At 43.7% G+C, this 16,947-nt stretch overlaps 1 protein-coding gene across 3 annotated transcripts in view; it reads left to right on the top strand.

Moving 5' to 3' along the window:
• The window catches only part of LOC138194177 (threonine--tRNA ligase 1, cytoplasmic-like), a 31,001-nt gene extending 19,409 nt beyond the window's left edge, over positions 1–11,592 (top strand). The window contains exons 1-18 of one of the 3 annotated variants that reach the window (XM_069142703.1): positions 443–543; positions 1,677–1,852; positions 1,941–2,055; positions 2,678–2,799; positions 3,195–3,303; positions 4,495–4,559; positions 4,709–4,787; positions 5,506–5,652; positions 5,779–5,877; positions 6,912–7,081; positions 7,213–7,375; positions 7,921–8,058; positions 8,498–8,575; positions 9,968–10,068; positions 10,620–10,721; positions 10,830–10,902; positions 11,062–11,176; positions 11,324–11,592. In XM_069142703.1, coding sequence (XP_068998804.1) covers positions 460–543; positions 1,677–1,852; positions 1,941–2,055; positions 2,678–2,799; positions 3,195–3,303; positions 4,495–4,559; positions 4,709–4,787; positions 5,506–5,652; positions 5,779–5,877; positions 6,912–7,081; positions 7,213–7,375; positions 7,921–8,058; positions 8,498–8,575; positions 9,968–10,068; positions 10,620–10,721; positions 10,830–10,902; positions 11,062–11,176; positions 11,324–11,466 — 2,079 coding nt within the window. In that variant the 5' untranslated portion in view covers positions 443–459 and the 3' untranslated portion in view covers positions 11,467–11,592. Of the gene's footprint in view, positions 1–442; positions 544–1,676; positions 1,853–1,940; positions 2,056–2,677; positions 2,800–3,194; positions 3,304–4,494; positions 4,560–4,708; positions 4,788–5,505; positions 5,653–5,778; positions 5,878–6,911; positions 7,082–7,212; positions 7,376–7,920; positions 8,059–8,497; positions 8,576–9,967; positions 10,069–10,619; positions 10,722–10,829; positions 10,903–11,061; positions 11,177–11,323 lie in introns of those variants that run through there. The other 2 variants (XR_011177908.1, XR_011177909.1) reach the window with 2 other exon arrangements.
• Positions 11,593–16,947: the final 5,355 nt, after the last annotated feature.

The raw sequence follows: 16,947 nt of genomic DNA, 5'->3' as shown, positions 1-16,947 counted from the left end.
ACACCAGAGTGTCACACCACACGAGCTTGTGTTTTGCATCGCTTGTCGCCAGCTCCAAACGCATGCGCTGTTTGGTTCAGATTTCATTATATTTGAATCCAGTCTAAAAAAAAAAAAAAAGACTGATTTTGACTGTGCATGGTTTCTTCTGGACATTTTATTTTTTTATTTTATTTTTTTTTATTTCACTTTGCAATAACTGGCAATGCCTCGATTAGTATTCATATGTTCAGCTCCTGTGTGGAAGCGCGCGCTCTTGGTCGTAAACGCCCGGAGCGCGCACGGTGCTCCGGAGCTGCGTCACAAAGTGTTAAATCCACGACGTCACCGCTGCCGTCTTATAGTCCGTGCTTCCGGTGATATGGCGGCTCGCAGGGCACGGGGGTGGGGGACAGTAATGTAGGATATTTGGAAATGACCGCTTGTGTGTAGGAAGGTGTGTTTTTTTTGGGGGGGGGGATGGCGGTGACGCAGCTGTTTCGGCTGGTTGTCCGTCGGTCGGCAGCTCGTGCGACACTCCGCGCGCACAGGAGGTACAGCAAGGTGCGCTGGCTTTGTTATTACAGGAGTACAGCAGCTGAAGCTAACGTTAGCCGCCAGTGGAGTGTGGTCAGTCAGTGTTGTGGAGCTGCAGCTGATCTCCTTCTGGCCTTTCTGATGTGGGGTTGGAAATACAGCTGTTTTGTGCCGTGACGACCAACGTAGCCGTCGAGTTAAACTTTACTCCACAGCATTTTTTGGTGAAGTTGGTCTTAGTTTTGTCACTTTTGGGTAGACAACAGTACACCTGGGATCAAATGTAACGTGTATGGAGAGTACAATGTTTACAGTAGTACTATGTATGAATTACATGAAGCCAGCCGTGCCATCCTTTTCCTCTCACTGCTCTGTCTCTATCTTGTTTGGTTTTGTGGTCACCTTAAAACTAAAAGTAATCAAAATATTGTATACTGAATACTTTAATGTCAATACTCTGATAATAGTATGGGTGTGGCTGTTATGCTGTACCTGAAATGTTATCATTTTCCTCTAATGGCACTGTGAGTTCATGTTTTATTTAACTATGAGTGGATGGAAAAGATTTAGGCTGATTCATTCATTCATTCATTCATTTAAAACCAGTAAAATAGGCTCCAGTTTATTAGGTACACCCAGGTAACACCAACACGGTCTATTACAATAGCTCTGCCTTTATAAAGGTTATGATCCTCAGTTCTTCTTGTCTTAAATATGCAAATTCCACTTTGAGGGCATTTTAGTGGTTTTACTTTGTGGAACTGTTGAATGACGTTGCATTAAACTGACGTGTTTCTCAAATTTAGTGAACCGCACATGTATCGTTGAGGATATTATGTCGTCTAAATTAATACAAAGTAAACTAGATGCAGATATTCAAGAAAAACACATTTTATGTCCATATTGTTATTCAATGCTGAAAAAGTAAATAAGTTCAGAATATGACATTATTGGCTTTTAAATTGAGGGTAAGGCATTCATGCTATTTCAGCATTGTTATTATCAAATTCCCTATTAAAAGTATTTTTATGTCTCTCAGCTGTACTGTACATACACTCCTTCCTCCTGGCTACTGCCTTTCACTTCATATTTCTCTTTTGTCATCCTCTGCAGCTTTTCACCCCTTTTTGACTCTTAATCTTTTTTTTGCCGTGCTACAGGTGTCCCCAGCTTTATCTGAGCAACTGCGAGTCTTCGAGTCTCTCAGGGAAAAACAAGGCAGTAAGAAGAGAACTGAAGCTGCGGAGAAACCCCTCAGTATCCGACTGGCTGACGGCCGGACGGTAAAAGGAAGAGCTGGTGTCACCACACCTTCCTTTGTTGCTCAGAGTGTGCGGTGAGTGCACAATACATACACGGCTGTTTTTGTTAGTTTTAACTGCAGTGATGTAGCAGTGTAATTGTGTGTGTGTGTGTTACTGCAGAGTGAGAGGAGCGCTGGTGGGTAAGGTGAACGGGGAGCTGTGGGAGCTCGGACGACCTCTTGAGGCAGACTGCGAACTGCAACTTCTGGGATTTGACACAGTCGAGGGAAAACAGGTAGTTATTCCTTTCACTGGAAACTACATGAGGCTCCTTGAGGTTTTCTGAAATGTGCCACAGCTGCATGGAATGACTTCTAACATGGATCTTGATAATCAAACGGACGACATCCTCTTATCTTAACCACTTTTATTTATTTATTTTTTTTTTTTAACTGATTTAACCCTCCGAACCCCACGACCAGCCTGTGGGTTTGTCAGGCATGTGTTCTTATTTAAAAATGTACAAAATTACACCATTTATTATAGCCAGAAACTGTTTAAAAAAAAAAAGAAATTGAAATTACTGTCAGATTTTAAATGTAACCAAATGTTCGGTGTGCACGCTGGAGCGCCGAGGAGAGGATGGAGAGAACAGAGAGCGTTGTAGAGTTTGTAAAAAAATAAACATTTGGGCACATTATTTTTTTCTATTTTTGTGAAATAAGTTATCAAAAAATTGTAACAACATTTTCTCCTTCTTTTATTATTTACGACATAATAACCATGTCATACTGCACAAAAGACATTTCTGAGTTTTCCCTAATTCTAGCCGCAGTGAAAACAAAATATATCTAACGTTCCCACCCCCCCCGTAGTTCTCCACACCTCACCATCTCTGTACCATTCTTGATTTGTAGGCAGCATGGAGGACAGGAGCGTGTGTCCTGGGTGGTGTGTTGGAGGGGTTGTTTGGTGCCGAGGTGTGCAGAGAAGGAGCGTCGGAGCTCGGGCTCTTCTGTGACCATCTCTTGGATAGCGGGTAAATATTTATGTGACTACGTCTGCCAGGTTCTTTCATCAGTTATGAAATCTGTCTAAAATATTTTGTTTGCGTGAACAGCTCGAGTTCATCAGCAATTTAATCTATACAAAGGAATTCGTAGTTCTTATCATATTTGTGTTTTTAAGCTTCTTTTGTTACAGATTTGTCCTGACCTTTTTATGACTTTTACTCATTTATTTTCTCTTTATGTGTTTGATCAGGTCATTGTCATTCTCTGCTGCTTTAATGTCATAATATTCCGGCTCCCTGACCTCTTTGTTCCCTCATTATCACCTCGGTTTACATTTCTTTCCTGCGCTCTGTTCTGTGTAAGTGCTGCTGGTTTTCTTGTTTTTTTTTAATGTCTTACCTGAATGTGACTTGGCCCACAGTTCCTTGTCTCTGAGTGATGTGGAGGCGAGGTGTAAGAAGTCGGCAGCCCTCAAACTGCCTTTGTCCAGACTGGAGCTGAGTACAGACGAGGCCCAAGAGCTCTTCCAGGTCAGCAGCTCTTATTCCTTTTAACATCCCAAAATGATAATAGACTTTTTTTTTTTTTTTTTTTTTTTTTTTTTTTTTAACCAAAGACATTTTAGTTGTCATTGCAGGAAAAGCACAGGCGCAAACCTATAACATTTAATGAGGGCTCAGGTTGTTCCTGTAAGCTGCTTCAGGGAGCCGACATGCACAGGAGCAGGGCTCTGAAAATGGCACCGCTAACAGACCCGTTTCGCAGCGGACGGCTTCATTTGTTTTAACCAGTGAAAGCACAAGTGATTCTAATGAGATTAACGATGGCTCGGTTCCGTTTAACGCACCACACCAGAAGCCCAAATTTGCGTAGCAAAATCTAATTGAATTGTTGCTGAAGACACTAACACCTGTGTTCGCCGTCCTGGATTGCTCGGATACTCGTTCAGTTGGTAATCGAAGCTGTTGGAAATGAAGCGAGTTTCCACCCGTCTTCGTCCTGCAATGAGTCAAAACGTCTGCAATGAAAAGGGTCTATCAGCCTGCAGTCGTTACTATTTTATTAATTGCACCTGTGTCTTTCCTGCATTTATATGTGCAGTATGTGCATGATGTCTGCTCCGAGGTCATAGTCAAGCCAAGTCGAATTTACTCATAAAAACTAAAAGAGTTGACTGAAGTGGTGTGCAGAGAACTTCCTGAAACGGTTAAATAATTAAAACACAGACACATTATACGTTTTGTCATTATATTGAAGGTGTTTCAAAGGCACTCTTCTAAAGGTTTATCTTAAACTGGAATGACTGAACCTCTGCTTTTGATCATGTTGTTTTGCAGACTGCCCATAATTGAGCAGTCAAGTGAATAATGAAAATCGCTGCCACTATAGCAGCTTGGCAAGTTAACAATGGTGGGTTTGTGCAGGACGTCCCGTGTCGCGCACACAATGACACAGTAATTGTGATTTTATTGTCTCTGACCAGTCAGAGGTCTGCAGTGTTTTCACATCACCTTTTAGTATTGGCTCAGCTCAGAGCCCCGAAAGCGGTGATATTTAAAAAACAGTAGAAGCTTCTATCCACAACCGTTTCCCAGTAGAAAACCGTAAAAAAGACGAGCAGCGGAAAAGCAACTTTACTGAAGTCAGACGCCTTCCTATTGTCCTGCTGTGTGTATTGATTAATTCATTTTCTGTTTGTTCTGTGGATGTTTTTGTTCTAGAACAGCAAGCTGAGGTTGCAGCTTGTTGAAGAGCAGATGAATGACTCCACTCTCACAGTATACAGGCATGTATCAGTGTATATACACACACACACACACACACACACACACACACACACACACACACACACACACACACACACACACCTCATGTGGACTTAACTAGCATGGTCACCAAAAACTGAACATGTTTCATCCTTTCTGTGTAACTCAGGTGTGGGGACAGAGTCGGGGTCTGCAGCGGCCCCCTCCTCCCACACACAGGCCTCCTCAAGGTCTTCAAGATGCTCCAGGTGTGTGTGTGTGTGTGTGTGTGTGTGTGTGTGTGTGTCTGTGTGTGTCTGTGTGTGTACCTGTTCTCCGTTGTGGTTTTGTGTACTCTTTCTGTTCTCTCTTTTTTTTCATTGGCTTTGTTTTGCACAGCTGCTCCAAAAATTGGCCTCGTGCATTAGTCGTGCATTAGTCGTGCATTGAGCTTCAAGATTGATGACTAGTCCCTTGAAAGACAAACACATTTCATCTATTGTAGCGCTGTCATTTTCTTTCTTTTTTTTTGTTTGAGCTTCAAACAATGCGTTCAAGAATTTACGACACGCACCATAATGAAAGCGGCTGTGTTTCATCTCGTCGTATCATCAGTAAAAATCTGTTTTAGTTGGACCCATCTGGGACACATGCTGCGTGAATGGAATTTCCCTCCTCGTCTTTATTGATCCAGAGAGAGGGAGGTGTTCCCGTACTGGGCTGTCACTGGGCAGACTGGGATTGCACAACAGCCTGCGGCTGGAAATATCAGCAGCAGGATGTTGTGTTTGTCAGAGGCCAGATTCCTGTTCTGGGCTCTTACAAACACACTGCCATCCGTCAGACGGTGCTGTCACTCTCATCTGTTCACCCTTCCTCTTCTGGCTCGCCCTCACTTTCCCGTTTTATTCTTTTACCGCCTCTTTGTTCGTTCGTTACGTTCTCTCCTCACCATCCTCTCCATGATACATCTCTGCACCATCTCAGCTGTCCTCCGTGACCCTGGCCAACGAGGCGGAGTCCTCCGGCTTGACTCGGCTGTTAGGTGTGGCCTTTCCAGGAGAGAAGGAGAAGGAGGAGTGGGAGCGAGAGCAGGAGGAGGCGAGGAGGAGGGACCACAGACGCATCGGGACGGTGAGAGGATAACTTCGTTAGGAGAGGTCTTCCACCTCTGAAGGAGACCCGCTGAAAAGCAAAAGCAAATAAATGGTGACGTCCGGTGTTCCCCGACAATAATCACATTTCCATATTTTCGCACAGGACCAGGAGCTGTTCTTCTTCAATGAAGTCAGTCCAGGCAGCTGCTTCTTCCTGCCTAAAGGAGCCCACATCTACAGCACTCTCACGGACTACATAAAGGTGCACCTGACTTTATATTATTATGAATGATTATGAATCGGATGTTGCTTGTAGAACTATAAGAGTAGAGATGTTTGCATCCACGACCAAGCAGCGGTGTCAGGAAACAGATCGCTCACTCGCAAAAGCATGACACTTAAAATAGGCCTCTTTTTTTTTTTTTTTTCTCTACAATTATATTCTGGACGTTAAAAAGAAATTACAACCCACACAGAGACGGTTTATTTGTACTTACATTGGCTCACAAATGATTCAATTGTATAAATATACCATAAGAAAGCCTAAACCAAGGATCCTGAATAAAGCTGCAGATACTGTGTCGGTGTGAGCAGGTGTCATTAAACATGCCCGCTTAACTTTGGTGTAAAAGAGTGAACACAGACTTCAGTAATACAAAGACACTTTGGAATCACTATAATATTATATATAATCCATTTGTCTGTATTTTGATTGGCCATCTCGAACATAAATACCACTTTTTGTGATAGATTGTGAGATGTTGCCTTGATTAAAAAAAATAAAAACTAAAACAGAAACACTACACAGTGACAGCCTGTACTCTCTGTCTGCAGCAACCAATTTAAATTAAATGAAATTCAATAACTCCTTTCAGCACTGTTCGTGCAACTAAAACCAAAAACCTCATGTGCATGAATTTGATCCCGCAAACTCCAACTCTGACCTTTCAGTTGTGTTTATTTAATCATAAAATGATGCTCACAGTGCAGCTTCTTCCTTCAGACTGTTTCCTCCATTGGGATTATAATGAATATTGTCCATGTAAACATAATTCGCACACGCACACACACACACACACACACACACACACACACACACACACACACACACACACACACACACACACACACATGCATTAACATGTGCTGTGTTGATTGTAATCCTCAGGGTATATGTGTTCATGTTAGTCGTCAGGATATTACTCTCGTTAGCCTTCAATTATGACACTGTTGTGACAGTCTGACCCTGTCCTGCACTCGCTGTCACACACATCCTTCCTTCCCGACCTCTCGCAGAGCGAGTACCGAAGGCGAGGCTTCAATGAGGTCGTGACCCCGACTCTGTACAGCACTGCATTATGGGAGCGCTCGGGCCACTGGGAGCACTACAGCGAGAACATGTTCACTGTGACGTCGGAGGGCTCTCAGACCTACGCTCTCAAACCCATGAACTGCCCTGCACACTGGTGAACACTCGTATACACACACGCACGCACGCACACACACACACACACACACACACACACACACACACACACACACACACACGACACTCCTGTCGTCTTTACAGCGACTGACTCTCCTTTCTCATGTTCAGCCTCATGTTCGAGCAGCGCGTTCGCTCGTGGCGGGAGCTTCCCTTGCGCTGGGCCGACTTCGGGGCGCTGCATCGCAACGAGCTGTCTGGAGCTCTGGGAGGTTTAACTCGGGTTCGCAGGTTCTGCCAGGACGACGCTCACATCTTCTGCACACCTGAGCAGGTACACATTAACGTACAGACATTCGTTTCGTTCTTTTCTCGAAAACACCGTGTGTTGAGGTGCTGCGACTGGGATAGAAACTAAAGGGGACGCATGTGGACGCATATTACAGTGATTAGATGGACCGCACGTATAACTCCTGAGACATTCCAGGAGGCCTCCGCCTGGATGAATGAACGTCTTTGTCCTGTTCAAACATTACACCTCCGTATGTGCGTCTTTACAGTAATCCTGATCCCCCCCCCCCCTACTTAGAGTCCTGCAATGTACCATGTTACTGCTCCTCCAGCCCTGTTTGCAATCCTGTTAATGCACAGAGATCGTAGTCACATGATAATCATCACTATGTCTGAAATTCGAATTAAATCCCGGGAGCACTCGGAGAACGCACGTGCTGTTTTCTTTTTTCCTTTTTCTTTTTCTCACCTCGGTTGGGATGAGCCACTTTTAATTTCCTCCGTCTTAACTCTCATCTGTATTTGTTTGATATTATCGTGTCCTCTCGTTGCTCTCGTCTTGACCTTTTTTCATTCTTTCACTCCCAGCTGGAAGAAGAGATTGTGGGTTGTTTGGACTTCGTGAGGAGTGTCTATCAAGTGTTTGGGTTTTCCTTTCACTGCCTGCTGTCCACACGTCCTACGCCGTGCCTCGGGGAGCCTGAACAGTGGGACAGTGCTGAGCAGGTAAACGCACACATTCTTTTTTACAGCGGTTCTAGCCAGGCCCTGATGTCAAACGTGTGTACACTGTAAGAGGCGGGCAGTTTAATCACAGCTATGGGAAACAAATCTCTAAAACTAAATGACAGGGTGTAATGATATCCACTTAAACAATCAGTTATACGAGTGGTACTTTCCAGTAGAGAGCTACTGAGTAGATGTATATCTCCAAATCCCCCGTGGACGCCTTTTTAAATAGGCACAGCAGCAATTTAAGCTGATTCAATTGCATGTAATTGAACATTATGATGGTTCCCAGCTCCTACACACACACACACACACACACACACACACACACACACACACACACACAGTAAGTAAGTAAGTAGGCATGGAAGAGATTGTAAGTACATTAGTGCACATTATGATCGCCATGTTGGTCCTTGTGTGTGTGTGTGAGCAGCAGTTGGAGAGGGGTCTGCAGCAGTTTGGTGAACATTGGGAGTTGAACCCTGGAGACGGAGCCTTCTACGGACCGAAGGTCAGTGTGAAGAGCAGCATGAAATTAAGAAAAGGGATTTCCACACTCGTGTAAATATTGTTAATCACAGTCTTTGCTAACAGCTGCCAAAACATCCGAGCTGCTTCATTCAGTGCATTCACTTTTTCGTTTTGTTCTTTACTCCTCTAAAGTACTTTATTTTAAATCCTGAAAGAGCTTTTAATGAAAGCTTTGATACCCCTCTCACATTTCTTGGTAAATATTAAGTTGCAGCCAAGTATTGGTTAGCTTAGCTTGGCAAAAACACGAGGAAACAGGTGGAAACAGCCAGTTCAGATTCATCCAAAGATCACAAAATCCACCTACCAGCACCGCTATATTAATAAGTGACACATTACATTTGATTTGTTTAATCCAAAGAAAACAAAGACAAGCAGTGTTTTTATAGGCGGTTTTATGTGGGACTATTTCTTTGCTGAGTGCAGCAACTTTAAGGTGATGAAAAAAAAACGTGTTTTCCTTTGCTGTGGATTAAACAAACAAGATATAAAAATGTGTTGCTTCTGAGGTGCTGTTAGGTGGATTTTTTTTAACTTCTGGTTAGGTCCAGGTTAACTTTTTCCTTTTCTCTTTTTCTCCTGCTGCCACTTGTTATGCTTTTCTTTAATCTAATTAGCTTCTGGCTGGAGCTTCATTTTTAATACACAGTCATGAGGGTGGTTTCAGTCTCCTCATCCAAATCTCAGAAAGAAAACAAATACAGTGTGTGTGTGTGTGTGTGTGTGTGTGTGTTTTGCCAGGTTGTCAAAAATATTAAATAAATTAAGAGTGTAGATTTAATGATTCACAGTCCGATTCTTCCATCGTCAGATTAAACGGCGACAGGCATCTTTTGTTTCCTTCTGGCTTTGCAGAGAGAATCTTTGAGCACAAATGATGCCGTTCACGCGAATAAAAAGCAAAATGTGATCGTTTTTCATGGGTTATAACAAAAGCTCCCTGCGGTGTTGTGTAAAACTGGAAATGGCGTAACCTGGCAAGCAAACCTTGGTTTTTCTTGGCGCGATTTCATTTTCACTTTTCGTGCAAGACGTCGGCGAGCACCAGGAGGAAGTCGGTCTCGGGGAGACACGATTGCGCTCCTATGGAGGCACAGAGGGAGAGCAGGAGGGAGGTCAAGTCAGGGCTGGAGTCGGACACGCGCCGCCGCGCTCCATGAAACAAACAAACATTCCTCGCAGCCGTCCGGCTGCGGTGCGTTGGCTACAATTTGACAGATCAGCTTCTCTTGGAAAACCATTTGTAACCATCTCTTTTCACAAAGACGCTCTTTGTCTCCAGCAGCGTCTCAGAACTCAAGATTTGTAGGAATTTGTCTGGAAAGGAGAAGCAAATCCAGATACTAACACACTCGGTCATGCTTCGTCACAGATTGACATCCAAATCAAAGATGCGATTGGCAGACAACACCAGTGCGCCACGATCCAGTTGGACTTCCAGCTGCCCCTCAGATTTGACCTGCAGTATGTCGGGTGGGTCGGTTTTACATTTCTGTACTTGGCAATCAGTCTCTTCAGCATTCCTACATCCGTACTGATTTAAACCTGCACTCTTGTGGCACATGCTTCTTATCTTTTTTGGAAAACTCACATGTTTGTACATAACATCTTATAATTCCTCAGGTTAAAATGGCTCAAGCCTAACTTCACAGGGACCTAATTTGATCCTGAATGTTTAGTCTTTATTGAATTTATCGGCCACAATGAGCACACTCAATGTTTTTGCCTCTTATTAGCCCCCCCCCCCCCCCCTCTCATCCCCTCTCCCTGCTTTCCTCTGAGAGGACTTGATCACTCAGTTCAGGAAAGACCAGCATGGATAAAAGCCTCTATTATCTATATCTGTGATTTTTATATTGCAACATGAATATATGTAACGATATAGTACAATTTCTGGACAAAAAAAAAAATCATTTAAAAAGAGAGATGTTTTTGTTAATTTAACAGATTAGACACTTTACAGATGAAGATACGTCATCACATTGATGTAAAAATCCAATTTTTTTTTTTTAAACTCGTCTCAGACGAGACGGACAGCTGCGCAGGCCGGTGATGATCCACAGAGCAGTGCTGGGGTCACTGGAGAGAATGATCGCCATACTGGCTGAAAACTTTGGAGGGAAATGGTGAGATAATGATAAGAGTCACATTGAATCAGACGTGTTCTATTGAGGGATTCTGATACTGTTGCTCCACCTTGACCCATCTCCTCTTCTTTGTTTTCCTTCCCTCAGGCCGCTGTGGTTGTCTCCAGCGCAGGTCATGGTTATTCCTGTAGGGGGCAACAGTGAGTCATACGGCAGACAGGTTAGTCTCTGATGGAAATTAGCTTCTAGTATATCAGAAGTGTACTTTTCTGACTTTTTTTTTTTCTCTCTTTCTGTCATGACTAATTTGCCCGCTAATGTGAGAATCACATTGCAGATACAATCTTAAAATAAGCCCCTCTCTCTCTCTCCTGTTAAGGTGGTCCGGCGGTTCCGTGAAGCTGGCTTCATGGTTGATTTCAATGATGATCAGGGAGCGACCTTTAATAAGAAGATTCGCTCTGCTCAGCTGGCTCAGTACAACTACATATTTGGTAACGATGAGTAACTAAGGAAGAAAGCGGAGGCTACTTGTAGGCTTGACTGCCTCACCGCTGATTGGTTTCATTTAGTGAACAATCTCCAATTTTTCATTGACATGCAAACATGTCTGAGCATCTTTTCCATGTGTTTCTGTGCAGTGGTGGGGGATGAGGAGCGCGAGAGTGGAACAGTGAATGTGAGGAGCAGAGGGGGTAAACAGATGGGGAGGAGGCCAACTGAGGAGGTGCTGACGTCCCTCACGCAGCTACGAGATACCAAGAGCAACCAAGATGAGTTTTGATGAGGTAGTCCTGGAAATCTTGAGTCACTGAAGTAATAAATGTTCTTTTTAAATGTCCCAGCTGTTATAATTTGGCTTTGTCTGAAGAAATGGCTGGGGAAAACGGTAATAAAGGTATATAAATCACTAATGTTTACAGTCTTCACTCATTGCTGATTTGCCCTTTAATGGACTCCGCCTGTATATCCTAAAAAGTACAAGAAGAAATTGAAGGCTATTTAAAGATCGCTATCTGTCTAAAGTCAGCATTACTCAGCTACAGATGCAATTTGTTTGCTGAAAGCATTAAATATGCAAACCTCCCGCTTAGATAAGTCTTGTGAGGATACCAGAGTAGAAAACCAGGCATACCTTTAAAAGACTGGAAGAAAGGGAGCGTACGGAGGAGGATTTGACTAAAATAGGAGAGAGAGCAGCCGAGTCAGGGCTGTGTGTTTTCATGTGTGTTTAGTGGAAACAGCCAAGTCAAGGTAAAGGTCAAGAGGATTGGAAGTTTTTCCTTTTTAATTGAGAGAGGGCAGCAGGATGGAAAAGACATCAGTCACAACAGTGACACAGACAGACAGAGGGAGGTGTCGGCTCCGACATAATAAACGGAATCGACTGGACAAAAGCGGCCAAGGTGGTTGAGAAACAGGTAGAGAGGGTTGAGTGTTCTTTATGCAGCGAGAGAGACAAAAGCCGAAGCAGGTTCGCGATGCCGTTGGATTGAATCGGTTTGAAAACAAAGTTTAAATCAAACTCGGATCTCACTTAAAAAGTCAGCATCTTTAAACCTTTAAATTACATAGTTGTGCAGATAATAGATCATAATGTGCAAGAATGGAGCTTTTAAATAGGATAAATGACATTAAATCTAAGTCAGAGTGAGATTGAAAGAGGGTCAACGGCCTTTGAACAGAACAGCGTGGGTCTAACGGGGATGTTCACCCCTATTAAAAAAAACAAAAACATGTTCTTATTTATCTTCAGGTTTTAAGATTTACATCTGAGATTTCTGGTGTTTCTAATATTGAGGGCAGTGAATGAACTACTTACTGGTGGTGGCTGTTTTTACAGTGAACTGAAAGAAGTAGAAGTATTCAGAGGAATCGGGATGTTTATTTTCAATAATTCCATCTATTTTACTTGAGTGTAGTATCACCACGTAGCGTGGTCTCGATACACTTAACTGAAAAACACCATCATAGAATAAAAACAAAAATGTCAAGGAAAAAATTAAGAAAAGTGTGAACAAACACGAAAGAGATGCTACTGTTGAATTTTTTCTTTTTTTTTTTATGTAATTTTTCATCGGAGAAAGCCGTGCAAAGAAAATTCATTTCACCTTGAAGCTGTTGCAGCGGCGCCACAAGTCTCGGACGCAGTTCTCAAAACGCGGACAAATAAAAATATCTGCACAACGAGTAACTACAAGTCAAAACTAAGGAATTAAGTCTTTGGAATTTGAATGAACTGCTCCTTTAAGAATTTAAAGGAGCAGAAGTTGTTTCTCTGAAAATGAATGGGATTGGATTATCGATGCATAGTTTTGTCAGTGCCAACGGTCCTGGTTGGTTTTCTTCATCTTCGACTTCCCTTTTAAACAAAAACCGAGTATGTTTGGATTTTGAAACGTTGGCCGGACTACCGACACGTTTGACGACGTGCCTATTTTGTGACATTTTAAAAGGGAAAATAATCAGCTTATTAGCTTATTAATGGGAGTATCTATCAGCTGCAGCCCTTGATATCACTCCGCATTCATCACGGTGTTCGTAGTTCTTTAAGCCGGCGCTCTCACTGTTGGCTCGGTCCAAAATGTGGAGGTGAAATGGGGCCCAGACGGCACCGCTACCAGCCAACATTGCACAGTAGTTGCGTCGTGATGATATAGACCGTTAGTTCCAGTAAACACTCCTCAAATCTTCACTAGATAACAATATCAGCCCGTCTTACTTCCCCGCTATACCCACCCTCTTGCCTTTTTTTTTCTTCTTTATCTCCGCTGTGCGCGCGCACACACACACACACACACACACACACACACACACACACACACGGCAATCCCTCATTCGACTGATGGAGTCGTACAGAGTTCAGAAGAAATTATTTTTAGCTCAAGGGACTTACCACAAAAGAAAGCTACTGTGGAGATGGTCCACAGAAAAGCTTTTTACTGCATAAATAAGCGAGACAATGAAGAGAATTAATTCATGGTGGCACAGCTGGATATCTTCAGCAGTGTGAAGTAAGTTGAGTCCCGATGAACATAAAGAACTGTCCATCTATTTAAAGTTAAAGACCCTGTAAACCTATTCTCTCTCTCTCAGCTTCTCACGGGGAGTCACCGCTTCCTGCACGCAGTGTTTTCTGCTTCACGAGAGGGACTCGATAGGGAGTCCAAATTTAGTAACATTTTAATCAAAACCTGGTGACAGTTGTTCGAAGTGTTCATAATCAATCTGTAGAATTGCTTATAAAATGTCAGAAGATAGTGAAATACGCTCTATACGATATCCCACAGCCCGAGACGACGTCTTCAGAGGTCTTGTTTTGTCTGAACAACAGTCCAAAACCCCCAAAATATTCAGTTTAATATCGTGTACGACAAATCTGAGAAATGTTTGCGAGTTTTGATCGATTGATTGTTGCAGCTCGACTGCCGATCCAATCTGATCAAATCTCTAATAAAGCAGAGACATTTAAGTGTTAAAACTCTTATTAAATGAGACCTGTGTTTCGTTTTTAACTTTATATATTTTTCCTTATCTGCAGTATCAGTAATAGAGAACTTGGCTGCATGTCGTACACATGCAGCCAAGTTCTCAAGGGCTTTAAGAACACCCTACAATGACAAACAGGGCAGGAATGTCAGTGGTGGCAGGAAAGTGGTCGGAGAAACTATTTAATATTGGAAAATGACTGTCGTTGCGAAACAACTGATTTGAGCTCGCTGTTGTCCTGCAAGTTCCGTTTTCCTGGAGGGAGGCAGGGTGACGGTGACACAGGCAGGGAGGCAGAGTTTAGCGGGCCGGCCGGAGGAAGATAAACAGGCCGCTCTGTATTGTTCTCCTGGTATCACTGAGAAGCCGTCGGCCTGAGTGATGGAAGGCCGAGGCTCCCAAAATAGGCACTCGCAAGGCCAGGCTGCCTTTCCCTTCCACCCCGTTATAAATAACCCGTGTGTGTGTGTGTGTGTGTGTGTGTGTGTGTGTGTGCCCTCCTGTGTTCATGCGTTTCATGTCTGTGTGTGTTTTAGAGAAAGGGTAAGAAAGAAAAGAGAGTCTGAGAGCAAAGGGAGAGAAATGTGGTCAGTGCCAAGGCGGTCTTAGAAAGTGAAGCCACTGAAAACAATAACAGGAGGTCTGAGAGGCTCGGAGCCAAATGGAGACGGAGACCCAGTGGTCAGGACCCTGCACTGACCTCTTCTAAACACACACACACACACACACACACACACACACACACGTGCAGAGTCTTCACCATGCTCGCAGTAATCGTACACTCCCTCTCCATCCAATATTCGGGCCTGACTATTCCAAGTCGTCTGTGCGTGTTCGTGCGCTCTTGCCTTTGTGTGTGTGCGCAATTACGTCAGTAATGTTTGAACTGGGGCTCGTAAATGACCACCTGAGGGAATACAACCGGATCATTTGGACTGTTTACTCTGTTCAACAGGTGTGCCGGGGGGGGGGGGGTAAATATTTTTCGTGCAAATATATGACAGTATGACAGCACTACCGCTCTAGCACACACAAGAACGCAAAGCGCAGCCTCGTGCAGCTGGGTGGGGAATCATTTTCCTGTTTGTGGTGCCAAGCAACAATCAAACAGTCTTTTACATAAGACAGCGGAATAAAGCTGGCAGAAAGCACTGTACTTCGACTGGATACCCCAAAAACCTCAGCCCACCCGCGCTGCCTCGCCTCCTCTCTTTTCCAGTAACTCTTCTGGGTCCAGTAACTCTGCTCAGCTCCGCACCAACTCTCAGCTTCCACTGAGACAGTCTCTGGGTATGTGGCTCCTTATTTGATCTGGCTGCGCTCTCAGCCCGTCAGCCGGGCTCCAGTCTAATCCGCCAGTGCGCCGTTCGCACCTTTGATTTAAACGTGCGCGTGCACTTGGGGCTTTAGATTGATTTCAAAGTAATGGATGCTCCCTCGTGCGCGCACACTCGCATTCATAGCTGCCGATTGTGCCAAGCCCAAAAAGTCGCGCTCACAAAAGACACGCAGATAACTCACAACTCGGCACAGTAAGCGTACAGTCTCGGGCTGGCCTCGGTCCGATCCAAAGTATGTCTGCTATGCTCAACGCACTGCTTGGCCTGGTTTCCTATCCCGCTCCCATCAGAGCGGGATACCTAGGGGGAGCAGACGGAGGCCACAGAAAGAAGGTCTTTCTCCAAACGAGAGCCTCTTTGTGAAAGAGGCATTGGGTTTATTGTTCTAGCCAACCTGTTGAATCGCTCTCAGAAGGGAGGAGTTTACGGGTTGAAGGGAAGGTCAGAGGTCATGTTGACTCTCAGGCCAGTTCAGCAAGACAAGGAGAATAAATCAAGCCCTCTTTAAATTGACAAATATTTATACTGCCTGTCATTTTCCTCTGCAGCACCAGCAGCAGCAGCTCCCTGTAAATTCTTATATTTCTTTTTATGAAGGGGAGTGAAGAAAAGAGAGGCGCTCTTGGAAGCAAGCATCGGTTTTGAATTTTCTTACATGACTTCGTGCCAACCCGTGTGGAAGACGTTCATTATCTGAGATCCCATAGTGCTGCTCCTTGTTGTTCAAATCCTCCGAGATGCAATTGAACTAAACCAGAGGCAAGTTCAAAAAATAAAGCTGTCAGAAAACCTGTGGGAGGGAAATAAATCTACACCCGGACGCTTCCAAGATGCAAATTGATTTTTGCATGTTTGTGTCACCAAAGAAAATGAAATAACTATTTTATTATTTGCAAACCAGACATTATTAAAAATAATATTCATTGTCAAAAGCAGTTGAAATAATTCACAAAAAAAAAAACTTCACTTTAAATATAAGACATGATACAAAAAAAAAGAAAAAAAAGAATTTGTTTTTCAGAAATTCAGGCCACTGCAGCCACTTGTTGAGTATGATTAATCTACTGTGCATGTTGGAAACACTTCTCATCTCGGTCTGCCGTGCAGAAACTAGTGAGGCCTCAGGGAGAAAGAGGAGGAGCGGCTGACCTCAGACTTTGACCCTCAGGTTGTTTTCAGGATTCCTGCTTTTTGGGGGTAACTTAAACCTGCTGAAGGAAGGAGAGACGAACCTTTCGGTTCATACGAGGCTGAAGAAAGGGAGGGAGGGCGGCGGAGCGCGCAGACAAATCTTTGTTGTAGAGGTTGTTCGGGGCGTCTTTGAAATGCTGCAATGATTTATCATAGAACTCGGCTATTTCACAACTGTCTCGAGTTTGATGTAGGTATAATCGTATCTATTTTGCTATTTTTAGACCTGCGTATGTGTGGTGTGG

Source organism: Embiotoca jacksoni, unplaced genomic scaffold, assembly GCF_022577435.1.
Source record: "Embiotoca jacksoni isolate LCO1_2020_lvr unplaced genomic scaffold, fEmbJac1.0.p SCAF_11, whole genome shotgun sequence".
Classification (NCBI taxonomy): domain Eukaryota; kingdom Metazoa; phylum Chordata; class Actinopteri; family Embiotocidae; genus Embiotoca; species Embiotoca jacksoni.
The sequence above is the reverse complement of the archived record's forward strand: the minus strand, read 5'-3'. Positions and strand labels throughout refer to the sequence as shown.